General features: G+C 47.5%; 1 protein-coding gene across 4 annotated transcripts in view; it reads left to right on the forward strand.

Annotated features, from left to right (window-relative positions):
* Positions 1 to 19,077, forward strand: part of SLC39A10 (solute carrier family 39 member 10) — a 455,594-nt gene that overhangs the window by 279,806 nt on the left and 156,711 nt on the right. For 2 of the 4 annotated variants that reach the window (XM_078680416.1, XM_078680415.1), the window contains one exon: positions 11,271 to 11,555. The exons of the other annotated variants lie outside the window; for them this stretch is intronic. In XM_078680416.1, the coding sequence (XP_078536542.1) occupies positions 11,271 to 11,555 (285 nt within the window). The remainder of the gene's footprint in view (positions 1 to 11,270; positions 11,556 to 19,077) is intronic. 4 annotated transcript variants of the gene reach the window in all.

Here is a 19,077-nt window from a genome sequence, read left to right on the forward strand (position 1 = left end):
TGTTTTCAGACTGAACTATTTTGTCTGATGCCTGAAGGAGCTACTTGGGTTAGCTCTAGGGGAGATAAGACTTGGATTCCCTCCTTGGTCGTCACCTACCCAGTCGGTCTTTAGGCAGACTTCTTTTCGTCTCTCCTTATTGTCTCTTCTCTAGCTCCTATCCTCTCTCCCCTGAATCTCTCCCCTTGCCTGCTACTCTGCCTACCCCCTGTCCTTTGTGCCCTTTGACTAAGCACTCCTTCTCCCCTTGTTGGGGAAAGATCCAATATTTATACTCTGGAGTCTCAGCGAACCCGCTGATTGAGTCCACTGCCCCAAGGGAGCCACTCACACTTGAGGTATGGTATGGCACCCCTTGCCAAAGCACTCTCCCCTTTTTGGGGAAGGATCCAGTATGTAGGCCTTGGAGTCTCAGAGACCTCTCTGAGGGAGTCCACTGCGTAAAGGGAGCCTCTCGCATTAGACTTCCCCTGGGATCACAGCTTACTGGACTTTGGACGTTGCCGTGACTCGTCTACCGGTTTGTGTCCCCGTCACCCTTCCCCTCTTCTCCCCATGCTGTGTCTCTCACCCTCCCCTCCCCTCCTCTTGCCCACCTTCATTATCTGTCTACTTCCCCTACTCCAACCCTCCCCCCCTTAATCTATCACCTTTCCTTCTTTTCCCCTTACGTATGCGTGCTTATTGTTTATCTCGACCGTACAAGTAACTATGTTGCCATGCTCTAAGAACTGTGTAACCTTTGTAACGATGTAACCTGTAACTATGATCTGATGCTCATGTAAAGCGCTCTGATACCTCAGGGTCTAGCCAGCGCTATATAGCCAGCGCTATATAAAACTTTTAAAATAATGAATAAATAAATAAATAAAAATAAAAAATAAAAAGATACACAGGTATACGCCTTTGCAAAACAACCGACTTCTACCAGAAAATTTTCACGATGGTTATATGGAATCTAGGGATTTTCTCTCTAAAAAGATGATTCAGGGCCATAAAATCCCCCTATTGGAAGCAGCCTTTGGAACTCAAGGGGTACAAAAGGGGGTGGTGATGGACAGAACATCTGAATCAATCAAACACTCACACCCAGTCAAAAGATCTGGGTTTAATCCATCACCGTTCTTTAGCCCACTCTACCACCCCAGTTCAGACATGGCTATATGCAAATCAGTCTGACCCTGTGCCTCATGGGAACAGTCCAGCCCGAACTGCCAAGCCATGTCTTCCGTGGACCGGAAACAAGCTTCCGAGGACCGGTTTCTGGCATTCCAGCCGTCTTCAGCGCGGCTTGCTTGAATCCAGTGGCAAAGTGAGCAAGGGACTCACGTCTGAGCATACCCTGCCACACTTATGGCGGCCAAAAGCGGTACAAAAGGGGGTGGTGATGGACGGAACATCTGAATCAATCAAACACTCACACCCAATCAAAAGATCTGGGTTTAATCCATCACCGTTCTTTAGCCCACTCTGCCACCCCAGTTCAGACATGGCTATATGCAAATCCGTCTGACCCTGTGCCTCATGGGAACAGTCCAGCCCGAACTGCCAAGCCATGTCTTCCCTGGACCGGAAACAAGCTTCCGAGGACCGGTTTCTGGCATTCCAGCCGTCTTCAGCCCGGCTTGCTTGAATCCAGTGGCAAAGTGAGCAAGGGACTCACGTCTGAGCATACCCTGCCACACTTATGGCGGCCAAAAGCGGTACAAAAGGGGGTGGTGATGGACGGAACATCTGAATCAATCAAACACTCACACCCAGTCAAAAGATCTGGGTTTAATCCATCACCGTTCTTTAGCCCACTCTGCCACCCCAGTTCAGACATGGCTATATGCAAATCAGTCTGACCCTGTGCCTCATGGGAACAGTCCAGCCCGAACTGCCAAGCCATGTCTTTGGAACGCAAGGGGCATCAATTTCCAAGCTGTACACACTGCTTAGCGACACAATGGAGTATGATCTCGCTAAACACATGGACCGGTGGCAGGACAAGGTCCAAGCTGACCCGGGGGTTTGCAAGGACTCTTTATTGTTAAGCTCTACAGCAGCCATCTCAGCTAACATACTGGTTCAATGCTATAAGACGTGGCTAAACCTGTATATCACTCCGGCTCGGATTTTTAAGTGGGGAGGTGCTGCAGGTATTTATTGCTGTGGAGAGCTCGCCGCTGATAGTGTACACATATTTGCTACATGCCCCCGCTTAACTGGACTGATCGGAAGAATGGGTTATTATGTCGAGCAAATCTTGGATTGTGATATAGAGTTGTCACCACAAGTCATCCTGTTGGGAATAAGCAACTAGGCTCTGACAATGCCCAAGAAGACCTTGCTTTTTATTATGATGGCGGTGTTTAGGCTCTCCATTGCGACAGTCTGGTTAGATAAAGAGCCTCCTTCAGTTCACTGTTGACTGGGAAAATTGTTAGCTACATATCGCTGGGAGAAAGAGATATATAAACGCAGAGGCCTAAGAGCTAAGAAAAAAGGGGCTGACATTTGGGCTCCAATTAGCTCATAGATTAATGAATCTATGTTTTAAGTTTGCGGTCAGGGAGAGCAGTCCTATGGGTTAGGAATAAATGGGCGTGCAGAAAGCTATTAGAAACAGGATAGATCTGGTTGTAATTCATTCCAAAGTGTCTCCCTTGGTTCCGGGAAGAGGGTGGGTTGGGGCGGGGCTGGGGGGGGGGGGGGGGGGGGGAGGAGGGGAGGGGGAAAAAAAGAAAAGTGGATATATATTTTGTGTATACCTGTATGGCGTGTATTGTTTTTACATTTATGTTTATTTTGCAATGATTTATAAAAAATAAAAAAAAAGACAAGGCTGCTTCTGTGGGTGGCACAACCAGTGCTGCAGGCCCACTTGCAGCATTTGCATTTACAAGCCCTGTTACTCCTGGTGTACTTTACTGGGGTCTGACAGTAAATCAAATAAGCCAATCATGGAAACCAATCACATATATACTTTTCATAGGGAGCACTTGCACTGTGGCACTGATTGGCAGTGGCACAGTGCCCTGAGCAGCTATCACCAGCAAAACACATGAGGCACATCAGCAAAAAGTAGAAGGGAGACTCACGCCAAGGTGCCAGGTCTAACAGTGCCAAACTAAAATCAGTGCACGTATGACATTGTAGATAATGGATTCTCCCTTTGTTTGCTCTGCGCTGCCTTTAGAGTTTAGTGTTGTCGAATGCCACCTGCCTATCTTTACTGTGACATCCTTGGAAGGAGCTTTTATATGACATATCAAACTTCTCAATTTCCCCTCTTCGCAATTTTTAGGCAGACAGGTGCCATGTGTGTCTGGCTGTGTGGTTAGGCATTTTGTGCATAAGACTATCCTGTTTATTTTGCGTTAGTGTGCCGTTGATTTATTAAAGTGCTGTCGGCCCATAGTACAAAACATAGCTGCCTTAGTTTCACACCCACAGTTAGATAAATAAAAATGTAAAATAAGAATCTTCAAATGCGAAATGAAAACCGGGTTCATTGCTTCAAATCAGTAAACACATAAGGTTGAACCCGGTCTAAAAAGCTATAGGATCTCACAAAGTGTTTGGCCCAATAAACATGTGTTAATACTAATAACATTTCCCTTAAACATCAGGTGTTTTGAACGAATGTCAGTGTTCCGTTCTACAGCGTATTATGTTTTTGCCACAGCCTTACGCAGTGGTCAGGTGAACTAGAAGAGATGTCACCAGCCCTTGACTCGGTCGTTGGAAGACCCATATGAAGACTGCTGAAGTTTGTAGCTGCAACCAGCATTTCTGGACTGCCAAATAGCTTTGACATTTATTTCATCATCTTACTTTTGTCCTCTGACTTTTTCCCCATCAGGTAATGCCAGGTTATATTTTTTATTTTATTTTTTCGTTTTTACCATATTATGTATTACTTTTTTTCCCAGCCACTTTAAACGGAGAAAATTGTTTTTGTCAAAGTTCTACAGTGCTAACATCAATGTTGAACAGCTGTTCCGGTGACCAAGATGCTTGTGTGATACCTGTAGCAGAGATCGGTAAGTGTGTACATAGCTCACCTTCAAACCCTGTGCACCCACTGCGCTACTTGGAATCCCATCCCTCAATTTGTGTGTGTTCTAATTTAGATTAATTGACCCATGTTTCACCACACTCCTGATTACTAAAGGTATCTTCTGCTTTTGTTTCACTAGGAAGTAGCAGGGATATAAAGCAAAACGGAGGAGGAAGAGCGCAAGAGGAGTGCTTCAAAGAGGAACTGTCCATAATTAAAAGTAACTGCTGTATGGATAAAAGCCTCCACCTGTTCCAGCCCACCATCTTTACGTTTGTTCATTAAGTTTATCCTGTGTTTTTCGTGTTTCTAGCAGGTTGAGGGACTCTTAATATCTAGTACTCAACCCTCCCCCCCCCCCCCCCCCCCCGCAATCCCCCCCGGCCACTCTCAAACTGCAAATTGGTCCTCTCCAAGGTCACCCTTTTCGTGGACCCTAATGGGGGACTCTCCCATTAAGTTGCACTCTAAGAGGGTAAATCTCCGTGTTCCCCCTAACCTTTTCACCTCAAGTCTTCAGTGGTGGCAGCTTTAAATATCGTTTTAAGTCTCTTAATGGCACTTGAGTCCAATCGCCTCCTTCAAGTTTGAATACATATAATGTTTGAAAACATTCCACAAAGTCATGAATGGCATAACCATATGCAAACCTTACTGAGAGGATAGTGTAAGATCTAGTAATATCCTTTCTCTCACTTCTATCCCTATGTTGCTCCGTGGAGTGTTCTCAGAGGGAAATCTATTACAGATGACTCTTAGAGGAGGGAAACTCTGACTCCGTCTTATTAGCTGCCTCTTTAAATTTGTTAGCTGCACTGATCACCAGTGAGAATATGACCAAATGCCTAGCTTTCCTAATGTAAGCTGACGCTTCCCTATTATTAACTGATTGAAGTCCACGAACATTAGAGAAACATGAACACTTGAGAATATTATGAACTTACAATGATTTTACGAACAGCACTCAATGTCTAGACTTAGCAATACAGACCGCATAATTTTTACACACACCTGGTAAACATACCTCACTTGAGGCATACACCAAACACACACACAACGCATGGAATGCATGTGTGACACACTTTTCAGATAAATACACTTGACAATGCCTGGGACAGGTAAAATATATCCAATTGACGTTTGACACATATGATAGTCACTCCCCAAGTTGCTTGATACACACACTGCAAGCGAACGCACATGAAATTTTCGAAAGCCTCCATGTGATACAAACATTTAATAAATGCTCTTAAAAGACACTCATCCCTGATTTTGACACACGCCTAAGACACACACACTCCCGCCTCAATCATCGGTTTCGTCTGTGTGATGAATAATAACGTATTTTTATCAATCACCGTCCGGGACGAAGAATAGAGCTCCCTGACCAATATTACAGGAGTGGAGAGGATGTGGCACAGCGGCCGGAGCTGCTGACTCGAGTTTGGGATCCCGGTTTGAATCTCGGCAGCGCAGCACATCATCCTGTGATCTTGGGCAAATCACTTCATCTCTCCGTGTGAGAAGTTGTGCTATAAAAAATCTGCTGCAAGACGAAGAAGCAGAAAGAGGAAAACTTTATAAAAAAAATAGTTCCACCAAATTGGATGTTAGCAGTATTTCAGCTACAGGAAACTGATGAGAGAAGCAGAGGAGGACCAAGCATTGGTAAATGCAGGAAAATATGCTACAGCTAGTAGAAATTAAGGAACAGTACGTGGCAATCAAGCTATGAAAAGCCATGAAAGGAAGGGGGCAGGATGTAAGCCCCTTTTAAGATTTATATTCAAAACAATAGATTTTGCAAGCGCTATGCAGGTGAAACCTAAAAATAGAATACTGTCCTGCTGACGATTGGGGAGGAATGCAGGCCACTCTATCACTAAAGAAAGGAAGTCAAGCACAGCCTGCCTTCAATAATGAAGGATGGAAATAGACAGAAACACTAGTGAAGCATAGCGGAAGCAAGATCACACTTGTGGTCCATACTATTAAAACCTGACAACTCCATAAAGTATATGGAGCCCCCCCCCAGTCAGGAGCTCTCAGGCCATTGGCCCGGGCCCATGCCAGAAAGGGGGCCATGAGCGCCCCCTCACCCCTAAGCGGGGGGGGTTCAGGGACTAATGGTATGCCACTGACATGTAATTTGAGTATGCATCTGAGGTGGAGCATCTGTTGCAACAAATAAACTGAAATAGTATGGTAGGGTGTAAGTCATAGAATGAAAAATTTCCTAGCTATCATGATGGAATGTTTCAATTCTGTTAAGAACACGGAGGCGAGGATTAGGCTAGTTTAAATCTGGTCCCCCCACTATGCTTGCAAGAGAAGACAGCGGTTTAAAATAAAACTTTTTAAAAGTGGAATCAGATGACCAATCAGCAGAGTTGAGAATATCCTCTAGTCTCGCTCCCAAAGAGAAAGCCTTAGAGGCCATGGCACCTCTTACTAAATGAGCTAAAAAATAGTCCGTATTAATGTCTGCTTCCTGCATTACTCCTAGGAACCATCTAGCAATTGTAGGGGAAGAAACAGCTTTGTGAGGTTTAGTCATAGCAATCAGCAGTTGCTTCTCCTCATGAGGATGAATATCCTCCGTGACAGTCTCATACATTTTAGTGGTGCGAACTGCACACAATTTAGACACATGCAGAAACGCTGGTTAAGATATTATTTTAGAATTACACTTTGTTCTATGAGCAATATGAAAGGTCACCCCTTCCGGCGTGCAACCTCTACCTGTAATGTCCAAAGCCCGAACATCCAAGACCCTGCAACAGGAAATCAGGCATAGCAACATCACCAGCTTTGCTGATAATGTTTCCTAGACCAATATCTATTAGCAGGCCATGAGTTAAATAGAGTAAGATCCTTATTCACATCCCATAAAACAGGGTATTTGGGTTCAGGGGGCAGGGATAATCTGATACCCTTCAGGAATTTGCACACCAAAGGGTGTTCCCGAACTGGGGGACCGTCCACTGGTAAATGTCCTGCCGAAACTGCCAACCTGAAGGTGTTAATGGACCAATAGACCAATCCCTGAGAAGACTGGCTCACCAGAAAGCTCAGAATCTGGCCAACTTCTACCCCTACGAATTTATTTGGTGTTGGATACACCAGCCCAACTATCTAGACCAGGCCTATCAATACCGCTTATTCGTACTATCTGCCCATGCTCTAGCGAGTAACAAGGCAGCTTCTGTTGAAATTCCCGGGACTTTCCATCTTTCTCAGTAATCCTCCACGCCATAAGGTGAAGAGAACCCGCCAGCACCAGAGGGTTAGAATTGTCCTGGGGGTCCCTGAAAAGATCCTGACATATGGGTAGAGGGATTGGAAAATTCCAGGAAAGTTCCATCATCACTGGAAATCAGACTTGCGACCTCCAGATTGGAGTGATCACAACCAGGTCCGCCCACTGCATTTACACTTGAACTGTCAATCGCATTATCATTGCAAATGGTGGGAAGGCATAGTCCTGTTCTGTGCTCCAATCCTAAAGGAAGGCGATCGTCGCCACAGCCTGGCGATCCAGTGTCTAGCTGCAATACCTTTCCTATTAGAAATCCATACGTGACGTAAAGAGGTCCATGGAGAACTGGCCCCACCGCTCTTGGAGTTGCAGGGAGATTGGATGGTGCAACTTCCACAGGCTGAAATCCTTTCAATGGCAGGAGTGCCAATCCGCTACCTGGTTGTCTCGGCCTAGAAGATGTTCTGCTGAAAGGGAAATGTGATTGGTTTGGCAATACTCCCACAGCATACGAGCAAGGTCTGATAGGGCTTTTGGGTGACTGCTCCCTAGATGGTTGACATAACCCACTGCCGCCACGTTGTCCATCTTCAAAAGAACTGAACATTTAACTTTGTCCTTCGTCCAGCATCAGAGGGCAAAAGAGCCCGCCGTCAACTCCAGGCAGTTAATATGAATGGCTTGTTCTGCACAAGACCATTTTTCTCCAGTGGAGAACTCTCCACAGTGAGGACCCCACCCTGGCGTTGTACTCGATCACCAGATCGGGTTGGGACCGAAATTCCATGTGAGAGATGCATCACCTCCTTCGCCGAGAGTGGAACCAACTGAGAGTATGAGAGTACCTTCTGGAGACGCATTATTTTAAAGCGATGCAATGCCCAGTAATGGAAAGGACCCATAAAGATTGCTTAAATGGAGCACGAAAGAAGTCCCACTATGCGTGCCAACTGCTGCAAAGAAACTCTGGATCTGGTGACTGTTCTTTGGAGTTTGTGCCTGATCCTGGTCAGCTTCTGAGGCAGGAGGCTCATGGTCGCCTTGTCCAAGTCGATAAGGAACCCCAGCAATTGAAGCGACTGTTTATTATGAAACCTACCGATTCTAGCAGGTCGATGGCCATCCGTAACTACATGAAGTGATTCCTTGGGCACTGGTTCGTAATCGGGATATTGTTGAGATAGATGATCAGTCGCACTCTCTGAGCCCCCAGGTATTCTATCACCGACCTCATGAGTTTGGTGAAACACCAAGGGGCAGATGAGAGCCCGAAGGAAAGGGAAGGGAAGTGAACTCGAAGACTTGATATTTCCAATGAAATTGGAAGAAGTGCCTGTGAGGTGGAAAGATTGGTACAGCCAGATAGGCGTCTTTCAGATCCAGACAGACCATCCGATCCGACTTCCTGAGGAGATGTATGCCCTCAATTTTGAAATGTAGGAAAAGGAACCACCCGTTGAACTCCCGATTGATAACCGGACGCTGCCTGCTGTCCATTTTCTCCATCAGAAAAAGGTTGCTGAGGAAACCATTGGGATGAACAGTAATGTGGACAATCGCCCCTTTCTCTGAAAGACTCGCTAACTCCTGGTCTACCAGGGCCTGCTGTTGCTGTGAGAAGACCAGAGGTCTGGGATTGCAGGACTGGACATGGGCCCCATAAAATTCTGCGTGAAACACTTCTGCTGCATGGAGGACCCACGCATCTGCGAAAAGAGCCTCCCAGTTCCTTAACCCCTTCGACGCTCATGACGAGCTGGGCTCGTCATGAGGTAGCCTCCTGCTACGCTGATGACGAGCCCAGCTCGTCATGAAACATGCGATACCGCAAATCTCAGCGTACGGGCGGAATTCCGCCCGCACGCATGCGGTTAAGAAAGCCGCCAAGCGACCCCTTAGGCCTAGCCCCACCAGGTTCTGTGTTCTCACCTTGTGTATTGCCATAGTTGTCGTGGTTCCTGGAACCGCCTCTGGCTCCTATGCGGCGGCCACATTGACTATGCCTAGTGCTGGCCCTGGCATTCATGCAGCAATCTGAAAGGGTGCCTATCTCACAGAAGTGGTAAACTGTGACCTCCACTGTGACTCTTGCCCTCTCCTGATTTGCCCTCCCCTGCCCTGCTCTGCCAGCTAAGGCAACGCAGTAAAAGTTTCTCTGACCCATATGACATGTAAACCATACGGTAGTAATGCAAGCTTCTCGCAGAACGGGCACCTCGTACGCAGCAGCACCAGTTCAAGGTTCTTCTCAAACACGGAATAGGCACAGCACAGTCTGCTTCAGTACACGCTTTACACACACAATATGTAAAGTAAAGCACAGGCAGTAGGCTTGCAATCATCTGCCTACCGCACTCTCCTTCTCGCAGAGGAACCAATAGTGCGAGTTTCCTTCTAGTGGAAGTTCTTTGCTATTGTCGGACTGGTTGTGAGCACCAAGATAAGGGTGAAACATTGAGCTGTCATGTTATCCTTGGCCAGGATCCATATTAGCTTTTGTTTTTGCCCTTGGTTTGTTTTGACTCCTTCAGCAGGATGAATAATATAAAAAGCGAATTTTCAGGTGCCAAAGTGAAATTTAAACATTCGTCTACTTATGACCGAGTGCCTCATCATTGATTGGTGACTGTTTGTGGTATTGTGGATATGCGAGTGAGTGAATGCAAGAATCATTGAGGATGAGGAAAGGATTCTTCAGTGCATGGGTGATGGGGTGATTGAGTGTTAGGACAATTTAGTGAGGGTCTACCTGGGTGGACAAACCCAGGAAATTGTATTGTTAAGCCAGACCTGGTGGTTTTAAAAATGCTCGTTTATAATCTGTTATGTAACTTGTTTGCATGCGCAGGTTTTGACAATTAAATCACATCAAAATAAAGTGATGCTCTATGGCAGAATAAATGTGCCTATGATTCTTTCTTCAGAAAGAGACTTATTTTGACGTTTATCGAATTTTTCTGATGAAATGCCTACAGTTTTCTGTAATTTTAAAGAACAGTTTCCTCAACTCTATTTAATATAATGCAAATCATATTTGGAGCATTAACTTTAAGCTTGCACTTTTCGGATAGATGTTGAACTAAATTTATCACCTCGGCAGATTTGCTTTCTTCACACGAATATATAAATAATGAAGGGACTGGGTTTTTCACATAGTTGTGAGCAAAATAACTTGCAGCAAGTAATGTTATCCCTGTCAATGACTTGTTTTTATATAGCGTTAAATGCTGCAGTTTTTCCATGTCTGAGCACTGCAAATCACAGTTGCTGCTTTCATTCAATTTAATGGTGCTCTGATTGTTCCTCGTTACAGTAAAAACAAGTCAGTGTTGAAGGTCGTGAAAATGAGCACACAAATCGTATCGGCAACTTGTGAAAGTAGTTTGTAGCGTAGTTTGTAGCACGGAGCTAAGAGTTGGTAATGTGTGAACATAACCTTCCTTACCTAAGCCCCAGCCCACAGGGACTGGCAGGAAGAAGAGCCCCCATTACTTCTTGTGGAGGGAATGACATGTAGCCCACAGGAGGGGTTGATGGAAGCCACACAGCAGTGAAGAGTACAGGTACGTTGCGTTTTCATTTATCGCCCATGCCAGCATGTTTACTGTAAATCCTTGGCAAGCACAGCAATATAAAACTTTCACGCGAATGGGACAACACCATGTAAACATGTCAGACGACCCTGGAATGTGAATTGTAATACTACGTGAACTAGTCTTTATGCATTTAACGTAAAAGCTTGTTGCATTTTTTAAGAGCATTGTATGTGATGTCTTTCAATATGGCCAATAGTTTATATGCTTCTTGTTGGCATTTGTATTGCTGTACCTCTTTCTGCCATTTAATTGCATTGATAGGTTGTCCTTCTAGAATTAAAACTAATGAAATGATCTTTTAAATTTAGGAGTTTGGTTATATTTATATCCTAAATATTTGCTTTTTCTTGTTTTTATCTTTTGATGACAGAAAAACAAAATAGGAACTGAGTGGCACGTGGAGTCTTGTGCACTTCCAGCACAGATGAAGATTAACACGAAAACGTTGGCACCGCTGGGCAATCGCAACTCTTTAAATCTAGCCAGTGAATGTTCATCTCTGCAGTGTAATGCGTCTCTCTTTCATCGCTCCCAGTCAGCACAGGCTGTGCCAACTGAAGATGAGGACCGTGAGCTTTCAGGGATGGAGGAAGCAGCTCTTGCACAGAAGTCCTCTCAGTGGAATCGTCCGATTCTGGGTTCCCAGAGCGAACAGGTGCAGGGTATCCTCTTAAAAGGGCACAATTTCATCGTAATGGGAGGAAATCGCTTTTCATAGGTAGGGCACAGTTATAATAGCTAGTTTTCCATTGCTTGAGCAGGCAGGTAGGTATCTGCGGCATCACAACTCATGACCTAGTTAACGGTTGGTATCAAAGAACGAGCGTGTGCAGAATTCTCTCTAAAGAAGCAATGTTTCTTTAGAGAGACGGTCTGTACAACAGAAAGGGAGAAAATATGAAACAGAAGATCCATATCTGACAAGATTATTTTTAAGATGGCTCCGGGAAGCACATGGAAAAACCCTTGTAGGCGTTGACCTTTAACAGTCCATCCGCCCACGCATGTTTTGGGGAAAATGCAAATTCTGTAGTAGGGGATCTCTGTGTATAGTCATAATCTAGTGAATAGTCCCGCCCATGTGCGTGGACCCCGGAGCAATCAAAAATAATCTCTTAAAGTGTCGAAAAATGCAGAACTGCACAGACACTTAAGAGAGAATTAAAGACAGATAATGCAGCCTATATCCACAGGCTACACTGTCCAGTACTTCAACTAGAAATTCCACCAAAAATCCACAAACAGCAAAGCCTGTTCAGATTTCCCTTGCTTTAACAGAAAAAATCCTCTGGAATGATAGAGAGGAAGACATGGACAGACAAGCCCCATAGGCTGCCATTATGTGGCTCAAAACAGGATACTGTGCCTTTAAGAGAACTTTCCAGAACTTCACAGTATCCCAGAATGCACTGCAGGTCCCTCTTACTTTCAGTTCTTTTTTCCGGCTCCTGCAAGCAGGACCCTGGAGCATTGAGCTCTCCCTTTTCAAGGGTTTATTGGTGATTTTGTTCACTTTTTTCAAGTTATTTGAGTACTTTTCTGAAGTACTTTGGTGGGTTTTCTTCCTGTTTGTCTTTTGGTGCACTCTTTGGTTGTCAATATGCCTGCATTATTCAACAAATGTCCAGAGTGCTCCAGGAAGAAGGCCAAATCGGACCCACACGAGGTGTGTATCATCTGCCTTCCCTCTTCTCATGTCCCAGAGGAGTGTGACATTTGTCAGGGTTTTTCTGGCAGGACCCTGAGGGATAGAATGAAGATCAGACTTCAGGGCCTGGAGGACAGAAGGCTGAAGGCACAAGGTGGGTCTGGAGGGGCTTCATCTGCCCATGCTGAAGCCTCTGGGGAGCCCAGGGGCAGGAAGACCAGCAAGCGTCCCCATTCTCCGTCTGTGTCGATTGCACAGACTACGGCGTCGAGAGGGATGACTGCAGTCTGTTCCCCATCTCCCCGGAGCTCCGGGTCGAAGCGGCGTCGACGTTCGACGTCGAGGGAACTGAACAGACCGCCGTCAAGGTCTCCGGTGACGATTTCGTCGTCGGCGCTCGCCGTCGAGGCGACACCGCCGTCGTCGAAAAGGAGAAGGTCGTCGTCGAGGGCATCCTCGACGTCGAGGAGAAGATCGCTGCCGAGGCGAAGGTCGCCGTCGAGGCACGGAAGATCGCCGTCAAGGCGAAGGAGTTCGCCGTCGAGGCGTAAGAGGTCGCCGTCGAGGTGCAGAAGGTCGCCGTCGAGGCGATGGCGTTCGACGTAGAAGAAAGGGCGCTCACCGTCGAGGAGAAGAAGCTCGATGTCGAGGGGCCGACGCTCGCCGTCAGGTCGCCGTTCTTCGACACCAAGAAGGCGTTCTGGCGCCAGGAGTCAGTCTGACAGGCGTTAAGTGCCTTTGGGAGACTCTCCAAAGTCCCAGCCTAGTAAGGGGGACGGGTCACCGTGCTCTGTGTACTCTGTTGTGTATACCCCTGCTAGGCCGAAGACAGTTACTCCTCCTCCTCCTCCGTTACCGAGAGGACTTCCTCCGCGGGCTCCCACCCCGCCTCCGCTTCCGCCACTTCCGCCTCCTCCTCAGCCTCAACCTCAGCTGCCGGCTGACAAGCCTCCTCCGAGGACAGGTTCATTACCACGATTTCTGACTCCTCCGAAGGGGACCCCTCGGCCGAGGGCCCCAGCCAAGCCAAAGTCACCCGCCCCGGTCGAACCGGCAGGGCGACCGAAGCCAAGGAGGTCGCGATCCCGCTCCAGATGTTCTCCTAAGGGGTACAGCAAAATTGGAAATCACGGTGACAGCTCCAACACCTACGACGTCCGTGATTTTTGAGACGCTGCATAAGAAGCATTTGTCTCGTCCTTTACTACCGCTCGTACCAGGACTGGTAGAGCCTGCGGAGGACCTGTTCCTCACGCCTGCAGTGACGAAAGCCGCTCCATCCCGGCTTCTGAAGAAGTACAGGGCCCCGGATTCCGACCCGGCTTTTCTGCGGATAGACCCGATCCCGGACTCCGTTATAGTGACAGCAGCCAGGAAACAACACTCTACCTCTCCATCTTCTACCGTGCCTCCGGATAAGGAGAGCCGATGGATTGACTCAGCTAGGAGGAAGGCCTGCGGGACGGCTTCTACGGCCATGAAGGCCTCTAGCGATGCAGCTTTGCTGGGACGTTATGCTTGTGTCCTGTGGGAATCCCTCCAGCAGTTCACGGAACTCCTGCCACGAGATAGGAGGGAGGACTTCCTGGAGATCCATAAGGAAGGGATGCTGGTTTCGAACCAGGTCATCAGCGCGGCCGCTGATGTCTCTCTTTTGGCGGCCCATGGGTATTGTCATGGGATCAACCAGCGACGCCATGCTTGGCTCAGGCTCACATCACTCAAGCCGGAGACCCAGCAGCGAGTAGCCAATCTGCCCTTCTCGGGGGAAACCCTGTTCGGCAAGCATGCGGATGATGAGATGGCCCGCATGAAGGCAGAGGCCGAGACTCTGACGGCTGTGGGCTTGGAGAAGCCCAAAGAAAAGAAAGCCTACCGCCCGTTCCAGAGACGGTTCGGGGCACAGGGCAGAGGGCGAGGACAGGCTTCGGGACAGCAGCAGCAACAACAGCAGCAGTTCCGGAGGCCCTTCCAGAAGCGCCAGAAGGGTAGAGGAGGTCAGCAGTCCTCTACAGCGAACAAGGGCGCGGCCAGGTCTCGACCCTGAGCGGTTACTTCCCCTACATCCGTTACCCGCTCCAGTGGGGGTAAGCGTTCAATTTTTTCTGGCAGAGTGGAGAAAAATTAATCAGGACAAGTGGGTGCTGAATATTGTTTGCAATGGATACAGTCTTCGATTCACCAGCCCGCCTCCATCAATTCCACCGGTCAGCTCGCAGTTTCAGCTGCGCGAGCTCCAGGCGGAGGCCGATATCCTGTTAAGGAAAAGGGCGATAGAAGATGTACCTCTGTCTCAAAGAGGAAGAGGTCTGTACTCCAGGTTCTTCCTGGTTCGCAAGGACCAGAACGAGTTCAGGCCCATTCTGGATTTGCGACAAGCAAACAAGTGGATTCGCAGAGAGAAGTTTCGCATGCTGTAGTTGCATCAGATTTATCCTCAGCTGCAACAGGGAGACTGGCTGTGTGCTATAGACCTACAGGATGCGTACTTCCAAGTGCCCATTGCACACAAACACAGGAAGTTCCTGCGATTTCAAGTCGGCGGCAATCATTATCAGTACACAGTACTGCCATTCGGGCTGAAGTCAGCGCCCAGAACATTCTCGAAGTGCATGGCAGTGGTAGCCGCACACCTAAGGAAGAACAAGGTGTTTGTCTACCCGTACCTGGACGATTGGTTGATCAAGGCCTCCTCCTTCTCGGAAGCTCAAGCGCACTTCCGGAAGACGTGCGTTCTCTTGAACAAGCTGGGGTTGCACATCAACATGTCCAAGTCTGTCCCGACTCCGGTCCAGTGTATACAGTACTTGGGAGCCTCCATCAAAACGCTGTCAGCAAGCGTGTCTCCTTCGGAGGAGAGACGATTATCACTCCTTAGGAAGGCTCGGGCTCTTATGACCGCTCCATCTACAACAGTGAGGACGGTGTCTGCTCTACTGGGGTCGATGGTCTCTTGTATCTTCCTCAAGCCACACGCACGGCTGCACATGAGACCATTGCAGGAGTGCTTGGAGGATCAGTGGGATCAGAGGAAAGGATCTTTGGACGACAAGATACGACTGTCTCTGCATGCTCTTCAGTCTCTGAAGTGGTGGTGTTCAGCGGAGAATCTCCTCAGAGAGGTTCCCTTCTACAAGGACATTCCCACGCAGACTATCGTGACGGATGCGTCGCTCCACGGCTGGGGGGCGCACTCCGGAAACCTACAGATTCAAGGGACGTGGTCCTCGACGGAGTCCACGTACCACATCAATTTCCTGGAACTCAGAGCTGTTCACTTGGCACTGAAGGCCTTTCATCCGTCCTTCCGGACCAACTCTCTGCTTGTTCAGACGGACAATACGACCACGATGTATTACCTCAACAAGCAGGGGGGTCGAGATCGCGCACTCTGTCGCAGGAGGTGCAGGCGATCTGGCACTGGCTTCTGGCCAGGGGACTGACGATAACGGCTACCCATCTACCAGGTGTTCAGAATGTTCAGGCAGACGCACTGAGCAGACTGATTCAGGAAAACCACAAATGGGTCATAAAAGACACAGTACTAGGAGAAGTCTTCGCAAGGTGGGGGACTCCAGACGTAGATCTGTTTGCCACCGCCGAAAACAGCAAATGCCGAGACTTCGCCTCTAGATACTACCAGCCGGGGACGCTGGGGAATGCGTTATGGATCAACTGGTCGAACAGCTTTCTGTACGCTTTTCCACCCATTCCCCTGATTTCGGCGTTGCTCATCAAGCTGTCCCAGTCCAGGGCGCGGATGATCCTGATTGCCCCGGAATGGCCCAGACAGTGGTGGTTCACGGACCTGCTTCACCGGTCTCTCCTTCCTCACATACGGCTGCTGTGCAGGCCGGACCTTCTCACGAAGTTTGGGGGGCAGATGTTGCACCCCAACCTCTCGTCTTTGCGTTTGGCGGCATGGCTCCTGAGATAGTGCAATATGGCCATCTGAATCTACCAGACGATTGCATGGACATACTGAAGGAGACTAAGCGACCTTCCACTAGGACTTCTTATGCTTACAAGTGGAAGAGGTTTTGCATCTGGTGCAAGTCCAAGAACTATGACCCGACGACATGTAAGGAAGATGTCATCCTTCCATATCTTCTACATCTGGCGCAGTCTGGCCTTAATGTCCATTCCATTAAGGTTCATCTGGCTGCATTGACTGCCTACAGGAAATGCCCTTCACAGACTTCCTTCTTTCAGATCCCTGTGATCAAAGATTTTTTGGAAGGCTTGAAGAAAGTGCTCCCTCCTGTCCGGCTTCCTTTGCCTTCTTGGGAATTGAATGTGGTGCTGTCCAGATTGATGAAGGAGCCTTTTGAACCTATTCATAAGGCTTCGTTGCAGCACCTGTCCTGGAAGGCGGCGTTCCTCGTGGCCATTACATCGGCCCGCAGGGTGAGTGAAATTCAGGCGTTGTGTTGCCAAGAACCTTGTACTGTATTTCATGCCGCTAAGGTTGTTATGCGTACTCACCCTAAATTTCTTCCTAAAGTTATATCTGACTTTCATGTTAACCAGACCATAACTTTACCTACATTTTTTCAGAATCCTTCCTCTCCATCGGAAAGGTCCCTGCATTCCCTGGATGTCAGGAGGGTGTTGAAATTTGATCTGGATAAAACAAGGATATTCGTAGGTCAGACCAATTGTTTATCAATTATGGATCAGTCAGGACAGGTCTTGCTACCTCTAAACAGTCCATTTCTAGGTGGATTGTGTCCTGTATACAGTTGTGTTACCAAAAAGCTGGTAAGACCTTAGGGGGTAAACCTAAGGCTTATTCCACCAGGGACAAAGCTGCCATGACTGCTTTGCTCCGTAATGTTGCAATTGCAGAAATCTGCAAGGCGGCCACTTGGAAGTCGGTCCATACCTTTGCTAAGCATTACTGCCTGGACACTGATGCCAGGGCAGATGCTCAGGTTGGGCAGGCTTCGCTGCGAAATCTGTTCACACAGTAGTGGTGTTGTGTTTCTTCTTCTCCACCGCCGCTTTGGTGTTGGGGATGGGCTTGCCATTCTATTCACTAGATTATGACTATACACAGAGATCCCCTACTACAGAAGGAGTAGTTTCTGTCCTGTAACTCCAGTTCTTTAGTAGGGGTATCTCTGTTATAGTCATAAGCGCCCGCCCTCCTCCCTGGTGGAGAGAGATATTCATGTAAGGAATGCTACAGGTCTGGCGTGTTACGCCTTCAAAAAGAACTGAAAGTAAAAGGGACCTGCAGTGCATTCTGGGATACTGTGAAGTTCTGGAAAGTTCTCTTAAAGGCACAGTATCCTGTTTTGAGCCACATAATGGCAGCCTATATGGCTTGTCTGTCCGTGTCTTCCTCTCTATCATTCCAGAGGATTTTTGCTGTTAAAGCAAGGGAAATCTGGACAGGCTTTGCTGTTCGTGGATTTTTGGTGGAATTTCTAGTTGAAGTACTGGACAGTGTAGCCTGTGGATATAGGCTGCATTATCTGTCTTTAATTCTCTCTTAAGTGTCTGCAGTTCTGCATTTTTCGACACCTTAAGAGATTATTTTTGATTGCTCCTGGGTCCACGCACATGGGCGGGACTATTCACTAGATTATGACTATAACAGAGATACCCCTGCTACAGAACTGGAGTTACAGGACAGAAACTACTCCTATTCAAGTATTAATGTTGCCCTTTAACAATCCGGCAATAGTGATGTAATCCCAGAGATTTGTATAACCTTGCTGTAGCAGCTTTGAAAGTAAATCTGTTCCACAAGAATCTAGTGAAGCGTTTTCAAGACGGTTACAGTTTGATGTCCGACTTTCAATTCAAGAACTATTCTAGTTTCACTATCTTGTATTTGCTTACAGAATAGCGATATTTAAAAGTATAGAATGGCTTTAATCAGCCCTTGAGAAATTGGGTTACTGGTTGAGGGGGGATGAAACACTGCTCAAGCCGCAACTACAAGTCTCTGTTATGGTGAAGTCAGAAGCAACCCCAAATTAACCTGTGCTGAACCTCAATGTGTAAAGCATTCATGCTGTACCTAAAATAGTAAAACACAACAGAAGAAAAATCATGCACCAATTAAAAGAAAATAGAGTAAAATGTAAGACATAATTTAAGACCAAAATGACAAAAATCCAATCAGAACTAGAGATATGCAATTTAAAAGATTTAAGTGAGAATAGCGCCAAAAAAGTACAAAGCGGCAAGTGGTTATCCGGTCGTGCCGGCCCAGGACATAGTCATAACTTCAGATCAACTGAGTTGGAGTGTGGGCTAGCTATTGGACCAAGTTAGGTCTGCTGTACATAGTACCTTAAATCCTGGTTGTGGAGCTATGCGGAGTGCAGCAGCGTGGATGTGTCCACGCAGTAGAGGTGATGCGAGGTCCTTACATGGAGATGTGTCCCACATTCGTGGTTCCGTGGAGCTGCGGTGGGCAATGCAAGGTCTTTCCAAAGAGGTGCATTGCGCGGAGATGGTTCCGGGAAATTGCGGTGGGTGATGTGGGGTCCTGGCAAGGAGATGTGTTGCACTG

Source organism: Lissotriton helveticus, chromosome 3_1 (genome assembly GCF_964261635.1).
Source record: "Lissotriton helveticus chromosome 3_1, aLisHel1.1, whole genome shotgun sequence".
NCBI classification, from domain to species: Eukaryota; Metazoa; Chordata; class Amphibia; order Caudata; family Salamandridae; genus Lissotriton; species Lissotriton helveticus.